Below are 25,979 nucleotides of genomic sequence, written 5' to 3'. Positions count from 1 at the left end.
CAATGCAGCCAAAAAGAGGAGAAGCAATTGTTACAGACTTGCGCCTAGACACGACACCACAGATAATGTCTATCCATCGACGGCTGCCAGTTTACTGTGGGCCTGTATAGGTTGTTGTTCATCGTGCCCTCAGTAGTCCAGAAATGGGAACGAATGCTGGATATTTCAGTACAATCAGGACATTTCAACACAGACTGCAAAAACCAGCATCCCATGTGAAAGCAGCACCTGAATCTGGAATCGTCTCCTAAACTGCATATCATCAAAAGCCCTAAAATAAACACACCGTATGATTGCAAAACATTCAATACATAAGCGGCATCATATTTTGCATACAACTGCTTTCTCATTCACTCTTGGACTGAGTTAAAGTGTAGATATAGCAGCAGAAGCCTCATGCGTTATATGCACTTCCACTTCAGCTCCAGAAGACAGATACTGATCGTGTCAATAAAGCTTCAAAGAGACAGATGATGGGGAGAGAGACAGACGCTGGCAGACAGACGGATAGACATCTCTCAGTCCTCTCTGGACATTAAAAGACTATTGGATCTAAAAGCAGATTACAGTGTGATAAAGATGACAATATTCCTTCTGAGGAGAAAAACAGAGATGTCATTTCCTCGTCAAACAGAGGAACAGAGGAACAGAGTATACCAAGTGGAGGCTTTATGGAGACTTAATAGAATCATCCGTTTTTTTGCCTGGCTCCATCTTCTTTAAAAAGCATCCATTTTGAGTGTCTGAGACTCCATATCGACACATTTCATCTGTGTGTGTGTGTGTGTGTGTGTGTGTGTGTGTGTGTGTGTGTGTGCCGCAAGTCAAATGCCAGAGTTTGTGTGTGTGTGTGTGTGTGCGTGTGTGTGTGTGTGTGGAAGTGCACACTCACCCTACAGGCAGTAATGTGGGTTGGCTGTAAGGCGGCACTACATGAACAGATGGATGTGATCAACAGATGGTTGATATGGTGTTTCTGTGTGTGTGCCCTTAAGACATGGGGTGTGTGTGTGTGTGTCTGTTTGGATCCCTGTCCAAGTCAACATGTCAGAGTTTACAGCAGACACATGAGAACAAGACTTTAGAGTATATTTTGAAGAACCAAGTTTCCATCTTTAGAATATATAATCATTTCTCCTATAATTTACTTTTCACTCAGCCGCTATTCAAATTAAAGGCCAGTCACTAATACGGGCAGGATAAAAAAACACTGATGAGGGATGGAATTACCCTGCATTATGATGACTCACATAGTTCAGCATATTGTATTAAAGGGACTGTTTGTAAGAATCAGAAATTGCTTGTTAACAGCGACACCTGTGGCTGTTAAGTCAACTAAAGTCAGCGTCCTGCTGCTCACGCTTGTGCTCGCTCTACATAAGCATGAACGAGCATCGCTCAAAACAGTGAGGAGACCACACGTCAGCTAAAACCCACAATATCACTCTTTATTTCAGCTGCTTGGCAGTAATGTTAGCTGACCAGACAAAGGTCTCTCCATGAATCAATGCTGATCCTAGTGTTGGCTTTTCCTGCCTCAGCCTCCCGACCGCGGTCGGAGGGAACAGGGGAGACACCGGAGTTTTTGGTCGGAGACGATAACGTTTCTCTCTGCGGAGCCCCGTCACTTCACAAGACACGGGAAACCTCTGTTGGTTCGGAGGAAGCCTGCAGCAGTTATTTCTGCACAAACGTCCACTGTACATTCACTAGATATTCTCAGAGCTAAACTAACTCTTCTGCAGTGTGGAGTGTGTGCGCATGCACGTGTAGAGGTGGAGCGAAAGAGCGAGAACGAGCGTGGTGTGTGAGTGAAGGCAAGCAGAGGAGCAGAGTACAGCAGAGACTCCGGTCCTGGAGACCAAAGCTACGGTCTCCCCCGCGTCCTCCGACCGCGGCCAACACTGTTTAACAGACGGGCTTCACTAGATACAACCGAGAGGTTTTGGTGCTTCCGTGTAGTTTGTGTTGGAGTCTGAGTCTGAACAGCGTAGCCACACACGAGCGCGCATGGGACACCGACCCGCAATAATTTATACGTGTAAGAAGTTACAAACAGTCCCTTTAAGTATTAAATGAAGTATTTAACTAAGTCAGTAAAATCAGTGCAACAGCCGAGTCGTGTCATACTCACCACTCGGCTGTTTCATGTTTCAAAAGAAACAGATATGTTTTTATCATTCACAAATGAATTCCAAATGTGTTCTGCTCTTTACTTGGTGGGAAGCTATACCATCAGTAAAGCTCTCAGCCTTTAGGAAGCTGCCCTGCATTGATGTCGTCAGAGCTGGACCAGAACATTTTTCGGTAGACCTTCAGAGTCACACTATGATCGCTCTGCTCCATATTTTGTTAATTCCCTGCAGCAGAACTGAGGACGTCACATTCTTTTCCCCAGGAAGGTTCTGGAAATCTGCTTAAAGGAGACATATCGTGTTCATTTTCAGATTCATACTTGTATTTTGGGTTTCCACTAGAACATGTTTACATGCTGCAATGTTAAAAAAAAAACATTATTTTTTCTCATACTGTTTGAATATACCTGTATTCACCCTGTTTTAGCGGCCTGTCTTTTTAAGCCCCGCTCCTGAAAAAGCCCAGTCCTGCTCTGATTGGCTTGAGAGAAAATATGTTAATTGGTTGGTAGGCACTCCAGATAACCCAAATGTCTGCGAACAAGCTCTGAAAAAGTGACTTCATTTTAAATGATATGTCCCCTTTAAAGTAAAAACAGGCGGAAACTAGAAGGAGATCTCACTGTATGACTCGGCATATGTGTGGAACAGCTCATCAGTGTGAAGGTCAATCACTGATAGATCCTAGTGTGAAGGAAGATTTGAATAATTAATGAAGGTGCATCAAAAAATGGAGACTGCAGATATCCATGCACATATTTCCACTGCTGATGGCTTCAGGTATTTTACTGAAAAGAACATCATTAGTAAGAATTATCCCTTTTTATTACCTCCGCCAAGGCCGAAGGCCTATTGGAAGGAGGTTATGGCCCTGTTCAGACCTGGTGTTAACATGCGTCCTCAGTGATCCGATCACAAGTGGACAGCTCTAAGTAGTAGTAGGTGTGAACGCACTCAGGATGCATTGAGGACGCATTGAGGTTGGATCTTTCAGACCACATTCAGAGGTTGTCCGGGCCACATATGACCACATTCTTTTAGCAGTGTGTACGTGAATGTGTCCTGGACCACATTAAGGACCGCCTACTCATCTTATGTCCCGCTGAGATCACCGCTCCTCAGGTGAATAAACAGGCAGACACGAGCGCATTGTCAGCATGAAAACGGCCCTCTGTGCTCTACTGTATCCTGTCGGCACATCTGTATTTTATTAAAATATATCTTGTTTATAGGCTACATATCTACAGACTATCACACTAGGCACGCAAAGTGCATTATTATCATATTGTTGGAGATGTGTCGGCATTTTTGTTCAGCTGCTTTGCGCGGAGCTGACACCCGATCACTCGCCTGTTCTCTGTCCTCCCCGGCTCTCTGGAGCTCTGTACCTCGCTGTTGTCTGACAAAAGCAGCAGTGCCGGCGGCGCAGAGGTTCCCGGGGATCGCCGGTACAATAACCTTTTTTTTTTATGTTAATACAATGTACCATAATTCATGAATATGTAGGATATTACTACTGTCATTCATGTAATATTACGTCACAACGTCTGCTGTATTAGCCGGGTGTTTACTACGTGTTTATTTGCATATAAGAGCAGGGTAGAGATCGGATCACATGTGGCCACTGAAGACGCATTCTGGCATAATGAACAATCCATTCGATTTTGGTGGTGATCCGGAACAACTGTAGATTCGGCCTTTTTTTTTTCCACATTAAACTCGGTGAAATTACATTTGAGTTTGACCAAAAGACACTTGGTGATTGTTGGAAAGAGTAATGACGACGGTTTAGGTGAGTTTTATTTTGTTTCTGTCCAGTTCGAATGACGTGTTTTTGCATATAGCTAGGCCTTTTCATCAAAGTGAAAGCCACAACCATCGGCTGAAAGGGTTTTATTTCCGTTTTGTTCCAACATTATTGCGCCTCAGCCAACAAGCAATGAACATTGGTTTGCTAGGTGGCCTGGTTGACAACATGGAGGGCCCTTTTGCCACCGCACTGCAGCATGAGTCACTGCATTGTTCTTTTCTTTCTCTCTCTCGATCGTCGTGCCCCCACAGTAACCTGTCGCATCTAGTGCTCACCTTTACTGCCTACAGCTGTTATCCGCATACCCACCTGCACCCCTGCTCCTAATCTCTTCATCCACTCCTTAGTTAACAGTATATTTATACCTGCCATTTTCCTTTGGTTCACTGCCAGACTACCTGTCTAGTGTGCAACCCCGCTGCAGAGCTCCAGCCTTGATATGTCTGCCCAGCTGTTAGCGAGTCCTACTTTTGAAAAATGTCTTAGTTTAGATTCATTAGAGGCCATATTCACTGTACTCACATTAAAAAAATCCAAGTGGTCTCTCACTGAGCTTTTAGAGCTTTGCATTCTAATGGTGTATTTAACGTCAAAGTCAAAATGCTCTTATATTGCAGTTAGTAATGGAGCTGCTCCATATGAAGTGTTTCATGTGTTCCAAGTAAATTAAAAGCTATTCAAAAGTTACTCTTCCTGTGAAACGCAGGTTAAAATGAGTCAGTTTTTTTAGATTCATGAATAGATATTTGTAGTTGAGATTAAGGACAACTGCATCCTCTTTAAGTGGGCATCCCCTCTATAAAAGTGAATTAAAATCAATTGTACTTTTCCATTTTCAAGCTGAGTCTTTGTAAATGTTTAGATCGTAGTTAAAGCAGTAGTTACTTGTGTTTATATGATGTGTCGTTTCATTATTGTCCAGATGACTTCTATTAAAGGTCCTGCAACAGAAAGGAGCTGCTGTCAGTCAGGAAACATTTTCCACCCTAACAAAAGCCACATTACCACCAAGACGTTCTCGGTAATTCTAGTCCTGGGACTAATTTCCAAGGGACTAAAAGCTTCCTACAGTCCTTTTGTTGTCTGCATTTCCACAGCGGTCTAAAGACCTGCAACAATTAGGCAATTTAGTCTGCTGACGTATGAATAGGCAACGTGACATGGGACGAGCTGGGCTGCTGGTGGTCGCAGAGATAAACACACTCTGCAGCCTGCAGTTCAGTGGGTCCGCCTGTTTCATCTAAAAAAACACGTTGGAAAAGAAAAAGAAACCCTAGGTTTTGCCTCACTGCTGCATGAATGAATGAAACTAAGAGTGTCTGTTTCCACAGTAAGTCATGTGGAGTGTCTGATGGCTATGTATTTGTGCTTTAGAACGTTAACGCCGTGAAACAATCAGAAAATAACTTCACTTTCTCTCATTCACAGCACCGCCGCGCTGTCTGCGTCTTCTACCACACGCCCGCTCAGCTCGCTCACGTGATCTCTCTCTCTCTTTGGGAAGCCGGCAGCAAAGCTCAACTTTACGTTTCATGTTATCAAACAAAGAGAAATGCTCTTCCTTCGTCCTAAAATGCCCCAAAATCGATACTAGAGTACTTCCTTGTTTTATGAATGAAGCGGAACACGAGTTGAAGCAGCAGCGAACCCTGCAAACCCTACCCAGAAGCTCCCGTACTTTCAGAAAGTACTAGCCCCCCGACCAGGGCCTTTTTGGGGGGTAAAATGTCCCTGGAACTTGATTTAATCCCTGGTTCCTGCGGTGAAGGGCAAAGAGTTCCTGCAAGAGGCTAAAGTGATAAAGTACTGTAAATCCTAGCAGAGAACCTCACTCATCAGTACTGGGAGTGTGTTCCAATCCAAGTACTTCCTGAAGTACACTTCAATGTAGTGCACTGTGTGCACTCTGTACTTACTTGAGTAGTGCGTAAATTTCAGCGGGGTAGGGTCGTCTCAAATCGAATACTCTGAGGCGCACTGACCGGAAATGACGATCACAACATTTCACCGCGGCTCGCTACCCGCCAAAATATCTGCCTGCTTTGTTGAAGAAAAAATGAAAGCAGAGTGGAAAATTACGTTTCCAACGTCGTCGCCTACGATGTGTCCTCCTGTTGCTGAAAATGCACCGGTATGTTTACGTATTGTATTGTTTTATTCTGTTATCTACGTATGTTTGAATAGTGGTCGTGTTCCCGCCCCTTCCGCTACGTAGCCAAGATGGTGACAATTGAGTGTGGAAAGTGTCCAGCGTTCCACACTCAACGATCTGACCGTTTTGAGTACAACATCCGGGTACTTTGAGTGCACTGCATTTTGCCGTACTTCCCAGTGTGAGCACTTATGCACTCAAAATAGTAAGTGTAAGTACAGAAGTACGCAGATTATGCGTAGATTGATGCAGCCGGGCGCTGGCGGAGAGGCGCTGCGTAATGCGCGGAGATAGCAGGCTCAAAACCCTCACACTCACAGAGGGATGAGGAGAGGAAGTGCTGAAGTGCTGATTGAAGCGATCCTCGGGTCACGGCAGTCCCACGCGTGCAGCAGACTGTTTGCGGCCCCTTTATTTTGGGTTCATACCACTGTAGTAATAACCTGTGATGTCATCATAATGAGGCTAGAAAATGATGAGCATTGAAGCATATTGTATAGGCTCCTGTATAGGGATGCACTGAGTCATTGGTCAAACATCGATATCGGTCAATATTCGCCTTGTTGACTGCCATTGCACTATCGGCAAATAAGATGACATTCGCCGACGGCAGTGGCCGACATTTATCTGTTGGGTTGCATTGGTTTTGCGTCGGCTAAATGTTGTGTTGGTTATTTGCGGTCGTGTGGGAGTATTACACAGAAAGATCAGCGACAACGTTATTGTTATGTTCAATGAAAGAACATTTGTATCGGCCCAGAATTTTGCAGTCGGTGCATCCCTGCTTCTGTACATGATAACAAAAATGATGACTTGAAACCAAACATTGATTAAGAGGGAGAAAGATGTAAGAAGGATTTAGAAATGTAAAACACACCCAGGCTTCATCCTGCACAGCTCCGTCAATAGACATCAATAAACCCAAGTCACACCAACACCAACTCCTCAACACTGAATGCAGGTGAGCTGAAATCCTTAAAACAGTTCTATCCTCTCTTTCATATTGAAAGTTTAGACAGATGTGAGGACACCTCAACCTAGAAACCAATCACTGCTGAGAAAGTCTACAGCAACGAGTGGAAGACACGTCAAGAGAGAAAGAGAGAGGGAAAGACAGAAAGCATGGAGGGAAAAAACAGCAAGCACTCTAAACAACCCTGTTTCCTTGATCCTTTTTGCCTCCCTCTCTCTGTCCTTCCATTCTTTTCCCCCTCTGTTCTTCCTACTGTACCACCGATACTCCTTTCCTCCATGCATCCTTCCTTTTTATCCTTACTCACTTGCTTCCTCCCCCTCATGCTTTTCATCCTTCTGTCTTTCCAGCTCTTAATTACTTTGTAATCTTTCCTTTCTGTCACTCTTAAAGGGATAGTTTGGGTGTTTTGAAGTGGGGTTGTATGAGGTACTTATCCATAGTAGGTGTATAACTTTCAGTAGACGACTTGTCAGCGTGCCCCCAGCATCGAGAAACAGATGGGAGCACCGACACCAGAGCAAAGCAATACAAATGAATACTACAAAGATGTTGGCAAAGCTGACAGTCTCAGTCTTTCCATCTACAGGTACATGTCTGGCCTTCATGCCAGTTCACACCTTTAAGCTTCATTCAAGAGCAATGTCACACACACACACACACACACACACACACACACACACACACACACACTGCGAGCCTAAAGGCATCTTCAGGAAAACAGAACCAAATAGATTGAGAGTTAAAACTGGTTTCTTACCTTTCATGCCAAACTTTGAGCGACGTCCATATTTGTTGATGAGAAGGAATAGAACCAACAGCATCAAACAGGCAAACCCTGCCAGGCCTACTGCTATGGAGACCTACGGACGAGGGTGGACAGAAGGAAAGATAAGAATAAAGAAAGATTTTTGCTCAGTGAGGACTTCAGCAGGCCGTAAACAGCCATTAAGCCATATATATATATATATATATATATATATCTGTTGTTCCCTTTTAAGGCCTGCTGAAGTCCTTGCTGAGGACATTTCTCAAGAGGGATTAAGTACTGATTGAGAACTTCTTCTTTTTCTTCCACATTCATAAGGAAATGAATGTTTCTGATTTAATTACTCCATGACCATGCTTCCCTCTAGCGCCACCATTAGGACCAATTTGACGTTTTGAAGCCTCACTACTGGTGAGAGTCCTCAGTATGCTGTTAGCTCTGTTCAATGTTATAATTATAAGGTGGAATGAAACATTGCAGCCTCTAGAGGGTTGCTAGCAGGACTTTGAGATTTGACAATCTCTGTAAGTGTAATACAATACAATTGTTGTCCACGAGTTCCCTTACTTCTTATTGCGTACTGTCACCTCCGGAGTTGTGTGTAGGCATAATGTATGTAATGAAATTCAAGTGGGATATTACCAATATATAAATGTATCCGAGACACATATGAGGATCATGTCATGCAACTGGTTACTGGCATTTCTTTGGTCCAATTCAGGCACTGTACATACAGGTATTCAGATTTTTTTCTGAACACAGATGCAAACACAGAAATATGTAAAAGAAAAATAGCCCCCCCACACACATACACTAACCCACTACGCTCCATCAAATCCTCAGCCTCAACAGTTTATCTTTTCCCAGTCAATCACAGGAAAAAAGATGAACTCCGTTACATTTGTAGCCAACTCCCAGGCTCACCAGCCACCAGGGGATTTCAGCACATATGAGCAAATTGCTGCGAGTGAATGGAGGAGAAGGAGAGGCTGGATTAAAAAAGCACCGTCCGCTCTCAACACAAAACTTCTCGAGCTAAATTATCAGATTTTTTTATCCAATGTCTTCCTTTGCACATCACTGGTACTTTAATATAATGGCCATTATGAGTATACATAAAGATGGACGGACAGTTGCTGCTGTTAAATGTCTGTACATGCTAAACTAGGCAAGACAATAAACACTACTAACGACTTGCAACTACAGAGCAAGTGAGGAAAATTAATACAAATTATTGTATATCTCACAGCGTAGAATGGTGACAAAAACACACACAAATACAGAGTGAGGGTTATATTCAGGGCTGTACGAATATTGTGTTTTTCAAAATTATTATTTGAGTGCAATTTTCAAATGCCGTAACAAGCTGTAAGGAAGTTAGGTTCGCAACCTCTAATTTTGCTGGCTAAAATGACAACCATCACTGGTGTTTGTATCTGAGAACAAACTTCACTAATTATAATAGAAACAAACTATTTTTCTTCTAGACATACTATGAAAAACAAGCATTACCTGCACTATAAATGATATGAATGAAATGTGCGTCTCTATGGAGAACTGATATCTTATCAGAAGGGGCCTTCTGCACCTACTAGTAGGTGCAGAAGGCCATTATCATCTATTCACATGGTTGATATGAGTGGAAGATGACGGCAACCTCTAGTGGCCGTAGTAATTATTACAAAGTCCGCTTAGGGAGAAGGTCGGGTGGATGGATGGGTCAAACAAATACAGGACTTTCACCCCTGATCATGTGAAACCAAAATTAAACATCACAATATTTTTATGCCCGAATGGAATGATCCTTTGTTTCATATCCACATTTTTCCGCGCTCTGAGACGATTTGACTTTGAGATCGTCAGTCACATCCGGCTCCTTAGATTGAATCGTCGAATAGTCAACTATTTAGGGTCAACCTTACCTCAAACTAGGGCTGAAACTAACGATTATTTTCATCGTCGATAATCTGTCGATTATTTTCACGATTAATCGATTAGTTGTTTGGTCTATAAAATGTAAAAAAACGGTGGGAAATGATGATCAGTGTTTCCCAAAAGCCCGACATGACGTCCTAAAATGTCTTGTTTTGTCCACAACCCAAAGATATTCAGTTTACTGTCATAGAGGAGTAAAGAAACCAGAAAATATTCACATTTTAGAAGCTGAAATTATAGTTTTTTTCTTTCTTCATCATTTTATCTGATTTTTTAATAAAATCGAGATCACCGATACCGGCTTTGAGGTAATTTACAGAAATGATAAGCAATTTAAATCACACTATTGGTCAGAAAAATGTACTTTAGATATTTTCCCAAGCCATAGCTGTGATAAGGAGCTTTTTGTTTGTCTAGGTGCGTGATCAGGGCCAGTGGAAGAAATACAACCAAAAAATATCAGCCAAACACTCACATGTTTAATTACAGTCACTCACCCCGAAAGTATCTTCGTCAGGCTTGGGAGTCTCTTCGGTCGGGACTACAAGTGGAAAGATGCAAACTGGGTTAGAAAATCCCAACAGTTTACTACAGAAGCGGCAGGCTTCTGCAGGGAGAGAAGTCCTAAAACAATGAACTACAGAGCTACTCCAATCAATAATGAACAACGAGCTGCAGACACTCGGAGGTGAAAGACATGACATACCTTAGAGATCAAAGTCATGCAATTATATGGTTATATTGCTATTTGTTATGCAATGTTTGTTATTGTTATGTTGAGTTTTTCTAGGACATTTCTGGAAAATTATAGACCTGTTAACTAAGTCATAACAATTAAGTGTATTGTTCAACAGTAAAACATATTTACTCAGACACATTATGTTCATGAAAGAAAAATCATATCCCTCAATATACTGGATATTTAGTATACTGAAGTATCTATCAGTACTAGCTTCAAACACACATAAGTTGTGTTCTAGTCAAAGGAGTGTGATTCAACTCTATGGTCTTTAGTGTTTAGTTTGCAGTGAAAAATATTCAATTAAAAGTTAATATTTTGCATTCAAAGTCATCCAAAACATACATTTATTTTTTAGTGTAATGTACAAAAACTATTCATTATGCGGAATTGTACGTTTTAGAATATTAACATTATTATAGTCTTAGTGGTCACTTTATTAGGTCCACATGTAAAATCTAATACAGCAGCCCAGCCACAAAGTGTTGCCCTTACTGAGATAATAATGTTCAGTCAGAGAATTATTAATTCAACTACATGTTTGTTATTGAGGTTTGGAGTGCTGTTCGTAGAATGTATGGCTGAGCTGCTGTATTGGATTGGATTCAATTTCACAGGTGTGCGTCAAATACAGACACTCGGTCAGTGGCCCTATACACTTCAAAACTCTGACGCCTTAGGTTCCCCCTCTAGCGTCAGTTTTGGACGTGTTTACATACTGTATGTAAAGGATGTCATGATGAAGAGCTGACTCCTTCTTGACAACTCTGAGAATCTAAACCATAATACTCTAATGCGATTCATGTAAAAAACAGTTACCGTAATCATAATCTTCGTTCGTAACTGTGGAAGGAGAAAGAGAAGTGGAGAAGATGCAGTAAGACACACTGTACAGACAAGGTAAAGTATAGTTAATATTTGTTTGAGTATACGTGAGGAGAGGACAACGAGAAATGAGAATAGCTTATGAAGAGCAAATGTAAGATTAGAAACATATGATGGGTGCAAAGCGTGAAAAGAGCAAAACACCAGAAATAACACCGTTAACAAGATCATCACCTCTCGTCTAAACATAGCTTCATTCTCTACATCACAGTGTAAATGACACCTAGACTAAATATAAGCTTTATTTTCACCACATCATGCAATACAAGAGGCTGACATCGCACGGGGAGATGGCTGTCACACTCCGTCGACCTGAGGGCTGAACCAAGCTTCAGTATTCCATTGGACGAACCCTATTTGCCAGACAGAATGTCGATTTGGACGTGTCAGGGACGGTGTGTCAGTTTCTGCTTGTTACATGCATGTGTCTCTTCAAAATAAAATTCCGTGTTCACAGAAATTGTACAGTTTCCGCTCGTTACATGCGTACAGTCTTTTCAAAGTAAACTTCCAACTTAGGTTCACTTGCACTACAAAACGATGTGTTTAGGTTGAGGCGACAAAAGTACTTGGTTAGGTTTAAGAAAAGGTCGTGGTTCGGGTTCAAATACAGTAAGTAGACTACGCTTGTTACATTACTGGCCTTAAGTTAAAGCGGCAATAGGCAGTATATTTTTGGCATCATTGGGCAACAATTCCATAATAACCTTTCAGCATATTGTAATTCAAGTGTTCTGAGAGAAAACTAGATTTCTGCTCCTCCTCATGGCTCTGTTTTCAGGCTTTAGAACATCTAGCCCGTGACAGGAGACTTTGACCAATCACAGGTCATTTCATTGTGAGTGCATTCCTATTGGGTGCGCTCCGGTCGTGTGACCGGAACTTGGCGTTCCTTCACCAGATTTCTCATTTTACAGCTAAGCCGTGCACTACAACGTAACATAATATTGATTCATATTTGATCAGTGCTGCCTAGTTTGACCATTTGGTCGGAGTTCGCGAGTGATTAACAGCTGGCTCTGATAGACAGCAGACCTCAGATCAGCTCTTACTGCTTGTTTTCCTCTGGTCTGTGAAATCTTGCAGATGCAGTTAGGAGCACCGGAGGACACAGAGGAACATGATTTTTTTCAGGTTACCTGTTTAATGTACTACTGTCACGTTATAGCGACCGTTTTATACCGTTCCAGCCTCCCCTACCATCCGCCCTACGCAGACTTTCTCTCTCTTTATACTACATCAGTTGCTCTGACTGTCTAATAATGACGCAGATGGGTTTACATTGTTAGTAGAAAGCCCGGCTCGTCTCATACAGACTCTAAAGGGTGCCTCGGTGTGTTTGTATCAGACGGCGAGGGACAATGACTGAGCATCAGTATTTGATTAGATGAGAGTGAGAACAGGTTGTGATATTGGATGGTTCAACAACACTCCAGGTAACATCCAATGACAAGTAAGGGATAATGTACATGACATATGAGTGAAATGCTTCATGGATACGTGTTCTAACAGAGTGACATATGAAAGAGGTTGGTACTTTATTGGCAACTGCATGTAAGCCTAGTACAGATAACAGGAAAGCAAACGCCAGCTTCCAGACTGCAACATGACTGTTTCACTACTGTGAGTTCATGTTTTACAGCCAACCATACGCAGGTCAAACACAAACCCATAATGTACAGGTGTCTTCTGCCATGGTATGTTAGTATGTTAAGAGCAGTAATCACAAAAGGACTGATATGATTTTGTTTCGATGGTTTCGGTTGAAATGAATCAGTGCAGATAATTCTCTGTTGCTGATTTCATTTTCTATAGTACATATTATAATAGTAGTAGATATGACACAAACTCAACAGGTCCCAACTTACCACCAATGGGGCCGTCCAGGAAGTGTCCGTAGACAGTACTGGTGGCCACACCCAGGTAGTTGCTGGCCTCCAAAGTGTAGTTGCCGTTGTTGTGGTGCGTTGGGTTCTTGAAGTTCAGGCAGCCCTCTATGTAGTCCTGATAAATATCCATGTCAGGACGCACATAGTCAGTGTGGGATATTTCCTGAGAGGGGATTGACAGAACAAATTAACAGTGACAACATGTCATGAAGCCCTGAGCAAACACTCATATCTAATGTCATATACCAAAAAAAACGTGTTCAGGCCTGTCCAGAGTTGAGATCTTACGATAAAAAACGTTTTTCCTTCCCAATGCCGATTCTGATACCTGAATTTGCACATGGGCTGATACCGGGTACCAATCCGATACCATGGCTTTAACAACAAAAGTATATACATTATTATTACCTCCGCCAAGGCCGAAGGCCTAGGAAGGAGGTTATGTTTTTTGCCGGCGTTGGTTTGTTGGTTTGTTGGTTTGTTTGTTTGTTTGTCCGTTAGCAGAATTACTCCAAAAGTCCAGAATGGATTTGAATGAAAGTTTTTGGAGGGGTGAGGTGTGGCACAATGAACAATCCATCCGATTTTGGTGGCGATCCGGATCATGATCCGGATTCAGTGTAACTGATGACGCGTTGATGACGCGTTGGTAGAGGTCGGCTCTCTCCGATTGGAATTCTAGTTATTATTATTATTATTATTATTAGCAGCTGTATACTACTAACCCTGTATGGAAACTAAACTAAATCTCGGAAGTAAAGCCTTGCATGCGGCACACGTCGCCGCTTTACTGCTCTGACTTACGTTACACTCTCCGCTAGCACCTGCCCGATCGGTACTGAACATGTGTATCTCTCAACAAAAGATGAGAAAGAAGCGGGATGGCTCACTCCTTCACTACTTCCATCATCGATTCGGGACTCAGCAATCGTTTTTTTTTTTCCCAGAGCTGATGATGGAAGTAAATAAGGAGTGAGCCATCCCGCTTCTTTTCCATCTCTGTTGAGAGTTGCAGATGCTCAGTCGATCGGGCAGGATGTACGGATCAGGTGACACGTGTTGTTGTTGTAGCATAAATGAGCTGATAAACGATATGATGACGTGATATAAGATCAGTGTATTTCCCATACTGGTATCAGTATCGGAACAACAGAGCAATCTCACTCAGTTAACATTATCATCTTCAACCAGTGGGTCAAAACTTTTTTTCTGTCAGTCCTATGAAAGCCACCCCACCCCCCTTTCCTGATGCAAAATCCTCAATGTTCAACTTGTAACCTGAAGAGAAACAGTTCTGAGATACTTGTACTTTACTTGAGTATTTATATTTTCTGCCACTTTACAGTTCTAATCCACTTTGTTTCAGAGACAAATATTGTAATCGTTAATCAACTATTACTCATTTATTTGACAGCTAATGTTACTGGTTATTTTTCACATTATTTCCACACAAAATGTCATCAAAACATGATGAACAATCAGTGAATATACTCTGCCTTATATAGGAATGTACTGTTTGGTAGATTCATTTAAAGTCTATATTGTAAAAAGTGAGATTTTCATGTCTTTTATATTATAAAGCAGGTTTAAGTGCTTTATAGATACTGTTAAACTATCAAAACACTCAATATACAGAGAAATACACACAGCCCGTATTTAGAAATTGTGCGTTTGAAACAAGCCGTTAGGATTTCTGTCCATTTGTGATGTCACAAATATACAATATTTAGACGATTAAACGGTTTTTAAATGTAAACATTCAAAACTGTGTCCTAGTTTAATTCTGGTCGCAGTGTATGTGAATGACATCAGCTGACAGGAAGTAAACATGGACCCAAACTGTAGCCTAGCAACGCAATTCCGTTGCAATTCCATTGAAATGTACGGAAACGGAGCGTTTCATACAGAGGGTGAATACAGGTATATTCAGGCAGACAGTACGAAGAAAAAACATGTTCTATTAGAAACAGAAAATACAAGTAGGAACCTGAAAATGAGCACGATATGGGACCTTTAAACCCCAAAGTGTGGTTCCATCTTGATATCTGATACATGGTTTTGTTTCTCCATGGTGTATTCCATGGATGGAATTTCATTCAAAGAGCAACCATGAAATAATAAAGCATCGTCTAGAACATACATTATAGAAAAGATTGACCAGATTATGATTTGGCAGTCACACTGATAGATGAATCAAACACACCTCCTCTTCGTGGTACCACCGTAAGGTCGGGTGGGGTGATCCTCGAACGGTAAACTCTATGCACGTGTCATGGCGGCGTTCTGGCTCCTTCAGCTTCACGATGTACGGAGGAACTGAAGAGACCAAAGAGAAGAGAGGGGAAGATGAGCACTTCTCTTTGTAATTGAAACAGAGGACTGCATAAAAAAGTATTTTATTGAATTACACTGTCACATGTACCTGCACCACTACAGTGAAGCTTATATTGTCTGTCATTACACTGGATGTATTGTGGCAGTACATGAAAGAATGGGAAGAGGAAATAGAGAGACGTGGAAATGGAGAGACCTTGATTATCATTTTAATATGCTGGTCTCATCACAATCTGTTCCAATCGATTTGGAGTGTGTGAGCGTGTGCGTTCCTGCTCTCGTGTTTCTCTCTGTTGCCTGACAAAACTGTTTCTGAATGCAAACACGATTTGCTGTTTGCTGCAACTGTGTCATCATCTTTCTGCAGCCAGTGGTGAGAAATGCAAACCAGCATCAGAGAAAGATGATCGCTGTTATTAGTCGTTCCACCGCAAATTGAATTTATCCTTTCAAATGTACACACACACGCACACGCACACACACACACACACACACACACACACACACAAGAGGATAATATATCACCAGGGCTGCTTAGATGAGTTTCACAAGCTCCAGATGTGCAAAATTTGTACAGTATAAGTCTGACGTACAGTATCTGCGTTATAGTGTAAAAAGGAGCTCTGGATGAAAGCACCCTTGGGTGTTATCCAGTAAAATGAATATGACTAAAGCCATGCTAGCAGCACCTAGGGAGGCAGTGGACAGTACACCCCACAAAATCTTCGATGGGAACAAATACTGACCGTGTTGTGCATGAACTTTCTAAAAGACCGTGCTCATGTTTTTGGTGAAAGATGAACTGATGTTTGCAACTAATGTGAACGTGATCGTTGTTAACTCTGGAGTTAACACGATGGGCCCTATTTAAATGATCTATGGTGCATGGTCTAAAGTGCAAGGCGCAAGTGAATTTAGTGTGTGTCGAACTGCACTTTTGCTAGTTAAGTGGCGCATCAATCTGGTCATAAAGTCCTGTACAAGGGGCAAAAGGATTGTATTTAGTCTCTAAAGGTCCCATATCATGCATTGTCAGGTTCATACCTTGTATTTTGTGTTTCTAGTTGAACATGTTGTATGCTGTCATGTTAAAAAAAAACAACTTAATTTTCCTCATACTGTCTGCCTGGAATATGCTTTTATTTATCCTCTGTCTGAAACGCTCCGTTTTAGCTTATTTCAACGGAATTGCAACGGAATTGCATTGCTAGGCAACAGTTTAGGTCCATGTTACTTTCCTGTCAGCTGATGTCATTTACATCCACTGCAACAGGAATAAACTGGGACACATTAAGAATGTTTACGTTTAACAAAAAACGTGTAATGGTCTAAATATCGTATTTTGTGACATCACAAATGGACAGAAATCCTGACGGCTTGTTTCAAACGCACAATTTATGAATATGGGTTATGCGTATTTCTCCGTATATTGAACGTTTCAATAGTTTCACGGTATTTATATATCACTTAAACTGCTTTATACTATAACAGACATGACAATCTCACTTTTTACAATATGGGACCTTTAAGCCTGCAGTAGGCAGAACATTTTCGGCATCATTGGGCACAAAATGTCATAATAACCTTTCAAGTTCTGAGAGAAAACTAGACTTTCTTCACCTCATCATGGCTCTGTTTCAGGCTTTAATAAACGCCCGTGACGGGAGACTTTGGCCAATCACAGGTCATTTCAGAGAGAGATAGCGTTCCATTAAGCGTGCTGGCTGGTGGGCGGTGCTTGGTATTTCCTCAACTGATGCAATACGCCTGACCACACCTCATTCTAAGATCTTCGCGCCCATGCACATTTGCTACTTACTGTACACAACGTGGGCACCGGGCGTGAAACTACCAATGACAGCAGCACTATACGCCGCTTTGCTTTGTTTAAGATAGGGCCCACTGTGTTTTACAACGGCACGCTAGTACAATCAAAGGAGCAGAGACATTAGCCACCGTCTATTCCATCCTTGACTCCGAAGTCTCCAAAAGTCACTCGACGAGTTAGAGTTGAGCAGTTGCGAGCGCGCAGAGAGGGTTGAGCTCGCGCTCATCACAGGCACAGCCTTGTGTTCGCGGGACTGCATTTGAATGCTCTTGAGGATGCTTTTCCACTCGCAGATACTACTCTGTGAACTTGTATCACATGCAAATGCCTGGTTTTTATGTGCATGAGTTTGAGACTACTTAAACACCATAGCATTTGACCAGTTACAAAAAAAAAAAAATTACAAGACGGAATAAACCTGACTAGTTAATTTAATCTGTGTGAACTCGACTTTGAGCTAGCTCTCGTGGAAGTGTGAACCTACACAACACTGCATACTGCCAATTTTTACAATTCTTAGAGCGGCTATAATCAACATTTTTAACAATATGTGATGTGAAAGGTGTCACTCACAATATCAAACACACAGAGAATGATCAGCAACTCTGCAGTTCACTTCACTCCAAGAGCTTTAGAGCTTCTCCTTGTTTCAGTTTTACAGGCCACAACTTTACTGTTTTGGTTCAGTCTCACTGCTCAGAAATATCTGAAAAAGATCTGATAAGCCCTGCTTAGCAGCAAACAGCAGACACACACAGTTTTGAGACTAGTTGGTAAACATAATGGAATAATTGGAAGCTAAAGAGAACAGATATTTCCCTCAAGAGTTGGTGGAGACAAAAACAGAGCTAAAAGCGATAGAATATTGGATTTACATTCATCTGGTGGACACAAACACCATTTAAAGTGACAGCTGCTGTATGTTTGTTGGATGTTGCGACTGTTTACCAACACATTCACTAGAGAAACTTGTTTGGATAGGACGCAAAAAAAAAGTTTTGCCTCAGGTTATTACATGTTTGACCACTGGAGAGTTTTGCAATCCACATTTCGTCGCCAACATAACTGTACGGTTAGGGGTAAGTAGCACACTCTGCACACGCCGACCATCTGTCCTCTGAATGTACTTTCTGTTGGACCTCTTTCCTTTTCTTTCTATGTGCATTAATGAATTAGCACTCAAGTTGAATCATCTTTAAGATGCACGAACACATCTTCACCTTATATGCACCATTTGTTTTCAGCCTTTGCAAAGACTTTTTTATGCATTAGCCTGTAACATTTTAACACACATTACCACAAGTGGGGCAAAAACTGTGGTTTGTGTTGAGGGTGGCGCTTGAGGAAAGGTCATGAAGTATGACATAATGGAAAGGCTGCATCAACTCCGTAACATTAATGTCATACTGTTTGTATATTTCATGATACTGAGGCAATTGGATTTTGATATTTTGTGAGGTAATTCTGGTGCAATGGTTGTGCTAGAGGAAAGGTCAGGGGTCACCAAATTCTTTAAATTCCCCAACTTTTGGGGACCATGAATATCCACAGTACACTTCATGGAAATCTAGCTATTAGGTTCCAAGGTTTTCAGAATTTTTGGTATGACATCTCAAGGTTCAAGGTTAATTTATTGTCATTGTACAACACAGGGTTGCACTACGAAATGCAGTTGTAGTCCCTTTATCACATAAGAAAAGCAAAACAAAAACAGTAGTGCATTTCTTTTAAATTTGTATCAGGAAGAATGTAAAACAGCAAAGTGTTCAGGTATCTCATAGCTTCTCATGTCAGGTAACCTTTCTGAGGTTCCCTGAAAGGGGCCCAATTCTGAGGAAAATTGGTGCAGTTATGTGTTGCTTTCAACAAATAGTCACAGATGGGTAGCAGCATGCAACGCTGTTTTCCAATTTGCACACATGGAAGCTTTATATTGACAATAATGACGACAACTGTATTTGCTTGATAGGTCAATATTTCAATAGATTTCTACCATATAAACTTGCTGATTTGATCATGCTTGTATGCACACTACCCATTTATGTCATTACGACTGTGCTCTACCTTCGTATCCATGTTTGATGCATCTAGTTGTGCCAAATAACATAGAAAAGGAAATCACTCTGCCACTCAACTCTGTTTGCAACATGTAATCACACAGTCAAAGAAATGCCCTCTCTGTATTTGTCATGTTTTGAACATGAAATCAAGTCATTGCAATGATTTGTCACAATTTGTTTTGAACTGCATGTAGCGAGGCCCTTTCCTTAAAGTAAACACATAATTATGTCCTCCGGGAAGCATTATTAGAAATATGATCCTTTATTTGGACTTGGTAAATGGATGGTAAATGGACTTGCTTTCATATGGCGCCTTCTAGTCTCCCGACCACTTTACACTACAAGTCAGCATTCACCCATTCACACACACACATTCATACACTGATGGCAGAGGCTGCCATGCAAGGTGTCAACCTGCCCATCAGGATCTAATCTAAATACTCATTCACACACTTTTTTTTAAATGCATATTGACAAATAAAACTTGAAACTTGAAACTTGAAAACTAAACTTGAAACTTGATGGCACAGCCTTCGAGAGCAATTTGAGTGTTCAGTATCTTGCCAAAGTACACTTTGACATGCGGACCGAGAGGAGCCGGGGATCGAACCAACCGCTCTACCTCTTGAGCCACAGGCCACCAGTCAGAAAGATTCTTCCTTGCTGAAGTGGCTTCCTACAGGAACAGCTCCGCTGTTCTCTGGTGAATCGATAAGCAGAACATTGGCCGCAAACCCAAGACATGTCTGAATGGGATGTAAATACAGCAGCTAGCGGTGTGCCTTGATGTCTGGAAAACCACAATGTCATGGTCAATGTTTAAGTGGGTTTGATATACGGCACTCATATAGAGGCAGTGAGGATGTGGCACGGGAAGTCTGCTGTGAGGTCCCTCTGTGCTCAAATACTATGAACAGTGAAGACAAAGACAAGGACAAGGACAAACACAATAGCAAAGACAAAGACAAAGGCAATACCGATTAAAGCTGCAGGGCAGCGATGGACGGGCCATCGCACCTTAAAGTGTGTTCGGGGGAACTGGCGGGACGCCGGTCGACGCGGCCAGGCACAATTGAAACAGTAACTCTGCTGAGTGCAATGATGCCTGCCACAAGTATGTTTAACAAACAGTTCATGAGTTATGAAAGGAGGCAGGGCTTAAGTGTAAGGGCATGGATAACACACACCAATGAATCAGGAAAGTCTGATGAGTGCAGGGAAGCCTCCCACAGGTGTCTACAAAAAACGTTAATTACTTCTGAAAGGGGGCGTGGCTAAAGTGTAGGGGCGGGATTAAGTAGATAAAATAAACAGTGACAGTACTTTGCTGGGTTCAAAGCCTCCCACAACAGTCTACGACAAACGGTTAAAGAGTTGTGAAATGGGCCAGGCTATAAGACTATATTGGAATGTCAATGTTCTCAGGCCTGGACCCTTATCTTGGATGAAAAATTTGGAGCATATTTGACAAAGTACACAAAAGATACAACAACTTCCTGTTTCATGGCAAAAGGCGCTATTTCGCCGCCACGTCACGTCACATCCGTTACGTTACATCACTTCACATCACTTCACTTCGCATCACGTCAAATCACCAATTTTGCAACTTTTGATTTGCGAAAGTCTGTAGAGCGTGGTTGGTGCTCATGCCTTAAAGGGGACATATCATGCTAATTTTCAGGTCCTTGTTTGTATTTTGGGTTTCTACTAGAACATGTTTATATGCTGTAATGTTCAAAAAACACATTATTTCCTCATACTGTCTGTCTGAATATGCCTATATTTACCCTCTGTCTGAAACGCTCCGTTTTAGCGCATTTCAACGGAATGGCAACGGAATTGCGTTGCTAGGAAACAGCTTGGGTCCATGTTTAGCATGCTGTCAACTGATGTCATTCACATCCACTGCAACAGGAAATAAACTGGGACCCATTTAGTCTGTTTACGTTTAAAACTGTGAAATGGTCTGAATATTGTAGATTTGTGACATCACAAATGGACAGAAATCCTGACGGCTTGTTTCAAACGCACATTTTCTGAATACAGGTTGTGTATTTCTCCATGGATTGAGTGTTTTGATACTTTACAGTATTTACATATCACTTAAACCTGCTTTATATATAAAAGACATGAAAATCTCACTTTTCACAATACGGGACCTGTAATGAGTGATATTTTCAATTAACGAGAGAGAGCAACTCAAACCAAGACGACGTTCCTTCAACAGCAGGGATCACCAAATCCAATGCACATCAACAGCTGTGTGTTAGCCTAAAGTGACAGTAGACAGCTGACCTTTTTTTTGGTTCAAATGAAAAATGTATCTGCTGTCAGGAACACACAAATTCAGATAAAACAATGAGCTGGAAAATGTAGCCCACTGCAGCAATTAAAAGTCATTAACAGATGGCAGACATAAAGACAATATGCAACAGCGGGGAAAGGTGTATAAACACGGGCAACGTAATTATATAGAGAAGGACTGAAAACCCTGCCAATTCATTACACTGCGTCACGCTTTTGGCAAAAAAGAGAACCTCACAGCGTCATGGGAAAGAGGAAGTCACTGCTATGCTTCCATAAATATCACATCCTGTTGGATGTCCTGTTTCTGTATGTGTTCGACATACAATTTGTTCCACACTGAACCAGCCTGGGTTCCAGGAGGCTCAAATTCAAAGTCCTTCTCCTCTCGTCACAAAGCCCTTGATAACCAGGCCCCCTCCTACCCTCACTGACCTCTCCACCACCACACACTTCCGCTCACCTCCGCTCTTCTGACGCCAACCTCCTGTCCCTACCTCTCAGAACCAAGCACCGGACCTGGGGCGACAGAGAGTCATTGTAGTTCCCCCCTCTCACATCAGAAAGTGCACCAACCTGTTCACCATTCAAATCACTAATCAAAGCTCACCCTTTTAGAATTGCTTTTAATGTGCGATTAGTGTTTTATATTTTATGAGGTCCTTGTTTGTGATCATTTTGGCTGTGTAAAGTCTTTGAGTTTTTTGAAAAGCGTTATATAAATAAAATGTATTATTATTATTATTATTATTATTATTATAATATAACTCATGGAACCTTCGTTAACGTTAGCTGCTCAGCTCCGTGCTGTCGGCAGACGTGCCGGTCACTGTCATTACTCCGGAGCAGCATCATGGGAAGGAATTCTAATATAATAAATGTCTGATTAAGTTAGTTGCTCCAAATGTTTTACGGGTTATATATATATATATATTATACGATCCAATCATATACTCGGTCCAGCCCATATACTTGGTTTTGTTAAGGTTGTTTCTCCACTGCTTATTTTGGACTTACAGAAGGAACTTGAACTTACAGAAGAACTGGAAGTGGACTTTCACTCACACTGAAGAACTTCCACACAGACGGCATGTGTGTGACGTTACTGACTGTCCCGCTGTGTGCCAACGTAAAAATCATCATGTGGCGGCTGCATGTGTGCATGTGCGTGTGACCGGAAACAATTGGATATACGTACGAGACTGCTGAAAACCGTCCCGGCAGCGCAAAATTGCTTGTTTTGTCCGACCAACAGTCAAAAACCCAAAGATATTCGGTAGGCTATATTGAAACTAAGTAAAGTAACAAAAAAAAAGCAAAGAACTGGTGAATAAAAAACAATTGGCTTAAAAGAACCACACTTATCCATCTCTGTCCAGACTTCTGAGCAGAATCCAGCTTGGGTTTGACGAGAATGAAAGCATGGCTTCATCATGTTAGAGAATAACGCTTGTTAATGAAAAAGAGCTCTCCATTGGTTTAGCATTGCACATTGTATAATGTACGATAAGTTTTAAAAAGGATCAACATTTATGCAGCAGACCAGAGATAGATCTTTTTTATTCCACACATTCTTTTTCCCTGTCAAAACCTGGCGCCTACATTACCCACAATGCAACATGCATGTGTTGTGCTAGTAGTAGCGAGCCTCTAGCCTGCAGCAGAGATGCTACAGAGGTCTGCTAAACTCACTTCTTTCTAACTCCACCTCCAGATTCTTTTCATTTTCAAAGTTGTAGTCTTCAGAACCATCCGACGCTGACTCAAGTGACAATCACTTGAGGACATTTATCAGACTTCACACAGCTCCCTCTGGAGAAACTAAAGCTTTATACAACATGTGCCGTAGTACTCTCCAACACCAGGAAACACACGCTGATGTGGACAATTAGCACACTTCTCCTTTGAGAGCATTGCATTTCGATGAGGAGGAAACTGTGGCCACTGATTTTACTGTTTTTGTTCATGCATACAGTCGTAATATATGTGCATCACTGCCAAAAATTAATGAGTAAATAAATAAATGAAGAGCAATCTAGCAATTCTCCAAGAGAGAATTAAGATTACCATTGAATTTCATTTTTAGATTTAAGAGCCAATTTATTTATTATCTGTTCACAGATCATTCCAGAAACAGCACAATGTTCTTTTATGACTGACTACTGACTGGTCCTGAAGAAACTGACAAACTGCTTCTGGATCCTTACAGCCTTAAAACAGAGGGAAACAGTTGGAACTAATTTAATGGTCAATTTTATAAACAAAGACATCAACATTGTGCCTATCTGGCATTCATATTGTATGTATGCTTTATAGACCACTTGTCATTCATATCAACTGCATCTCTGTTGCTAGATCAATAAACATACAGCCACTGCACCTCTCGTGAATCAATAAGCAATCCAACTGTGTCCAGATGTAGAAGAGATGCATGGATGTAATATGATGAATATGTTTGTGGTCTACTGAGTCATCTATCCTGCAGTCCTGCCATTAAAACTACCCAAGCTTCAGATTGTTGACAGTGCTTCATGAGGGAAAGTTCAATAATCAAAATGCCGTGAGCTTACGAATGCAGTTGAAGACAGTGGGCACAATTTTGGCTCATATTGCTTACCCGCAAAATCAAGTTCCAGCACAGAGCAACTTAAAACGGTTTCCCTCAGTAGCCCAGTGTTTCTAAATTCATGCCTCTGGGTGTAGCGAGATATATGCTGATGATGCGCGGGTGGAGCTCACACTGAAAATAGATTGTGCATCCATGAGTGTGTTACGTTTGTCATGGCCCAGTCTTGCCGTTGAGTAAGACAGGGATGCTGTATTCGTCCAAAACATTTTGATTTCTGAATATTAGACACTGAGCACATTGATAAGTTGAATCGATTTTTGCAATATACAATTAAACATTGTACCCTACCTCCACTACATTTTTTTCTTGTTAACTTTTGGTGAACTTTAATAAAAACCTTTAAATTTTGCACATCGCTATGACTTTCTCTAATCATTGGTTGTTCAGTTATTGTTCCACCTAGTGGATGTAACAAGTGGGGGCTCGTCCGGGATCTCTATTTTCCCTTGAACAACTCGACAACCAAGTTCATGATGATGAGTCACTGTGGTAGTTTGCAATTTGTTTAAAGATGGCATTTAATCTTCAGGATTTTGTAGATGGTCCTAATTTATATTATCATATATTCTGTTGGAGTCCTTTCAGTGGTCTCAGGCCATATGTAAGCTAATAATCAGATGCGTCGCCACACAAATTACTGTTTATTTAGAAAGTGTGTGGACATAATTGTAGCAGCATTTGTTATGAATTTGTAATTCCTCTGCAGCTTGATTAATTGATCAGCAATTTGTCACATTATACACCGTTTCAAAGGAATTGCATTGCTAGACAACAGCTTGGGTCCATGTTTACTTCCTGTCAGCTTATGTCATTCACATACACTGGAGGAAATACACAACAGGAAATAAACTGGGACACATTTGGAATGGTTGAATGTGTAACTGTGAAATGGTCTATAGAGAAATTGTCTACAGTTTGAATTGGGATTGTTACTCACATACTTGTTCTATGGGAATAAAATTAAAAATACGGTGCGTGGAAGTTTGGCTGACGTGGATGTGAATGCTGTTGCTGGAGTAACCAAGAGAGCTGATTCTGTACTTGGCTGATGCTATTTTGTAAAGCTACTGGACCAGTCACTCAGCTTAATTTATGTTCAGCACAACAAGACGTGTCAATATATTTAGAACACTATGAAGGACTTAACTACTGCAGAGTGAACAAAAGATCCCTTCATGCCTTAGAGGGCCAGAGTGTAGGATTTGGCAGCATCCAACGAGGTTGCAGATGGCAACCAAGTGAATCTTCTTCCATTAATATTATATTTCATTTCGGCCTATAGATCCTAAATGCTACACACTGGTCCTTTTAATTCACATTTAAGCTCTGGTGCTTAATATTTCAATATGGAAGTAACTGTTAACCTTCTTATAGAAACTTTCAACATGCTCCACTGATTACTGTTTTGTTTATTCAGGATAATATGGAGTGTATTATTACTATATTAAAGCATAAGACTGCAGGCTATTATTAGGTATATATATTTTTTTATTCTCAATAAAAATCCCATGTGCAGGCCAAACCAAACAGTGGATGT

At 41.3% G+C, this 25,979-nt stretch overlaps 1 protein-coding gene across 1 annotated transcript in view; it reads right to left on the bottom strand.

Moving 5' to 3' along the window:
• LOC119486234 (NT-3 growth factor receptor-like) overlaps window positions 1–25,979 on the bottom strand; it is a 253,693-nt gene that overhangs the window by 86,093 nt on the left and 141,621 nt on the right. Inside the window, 5 exon segments of the mRNA XM_037766194.1 lie at window positions 7,831–7,933; window positions 10,272–10,315; window positions 11,333–11,356; window positions 13,267–13,450; window positions 15,491–15,603. Of these exon segments, the coding sequence (XP_037622122.1) occupies window positions 7,831–7,933; window positions 10,272–10,315; window positions 11,333–11,356; window positions 13,267–13,450; window positions 15,491–15,603 (468 nt within the window).

Source organism: Sebastes umbrosus, chromosome 4 (assembly GCF_015220745.1).
Source record: "Sebastes umbrosus isolate fSebUmb1 chromosome 4, fSebUmb1.pri, whole genome shotgun sequence".
NCBI classification, from domain to species: Eukaryota; Metazoa; Chordata; class Actinopteri; order Perciformes; family Sebastidae; genus Sebastes; species Sebastes umbrosus.
The sequence above is the reverse complement of the archived record's forward strand: the minus strand, read 5'-3'. Positions and strand labels throughout refer to the sequence as shown.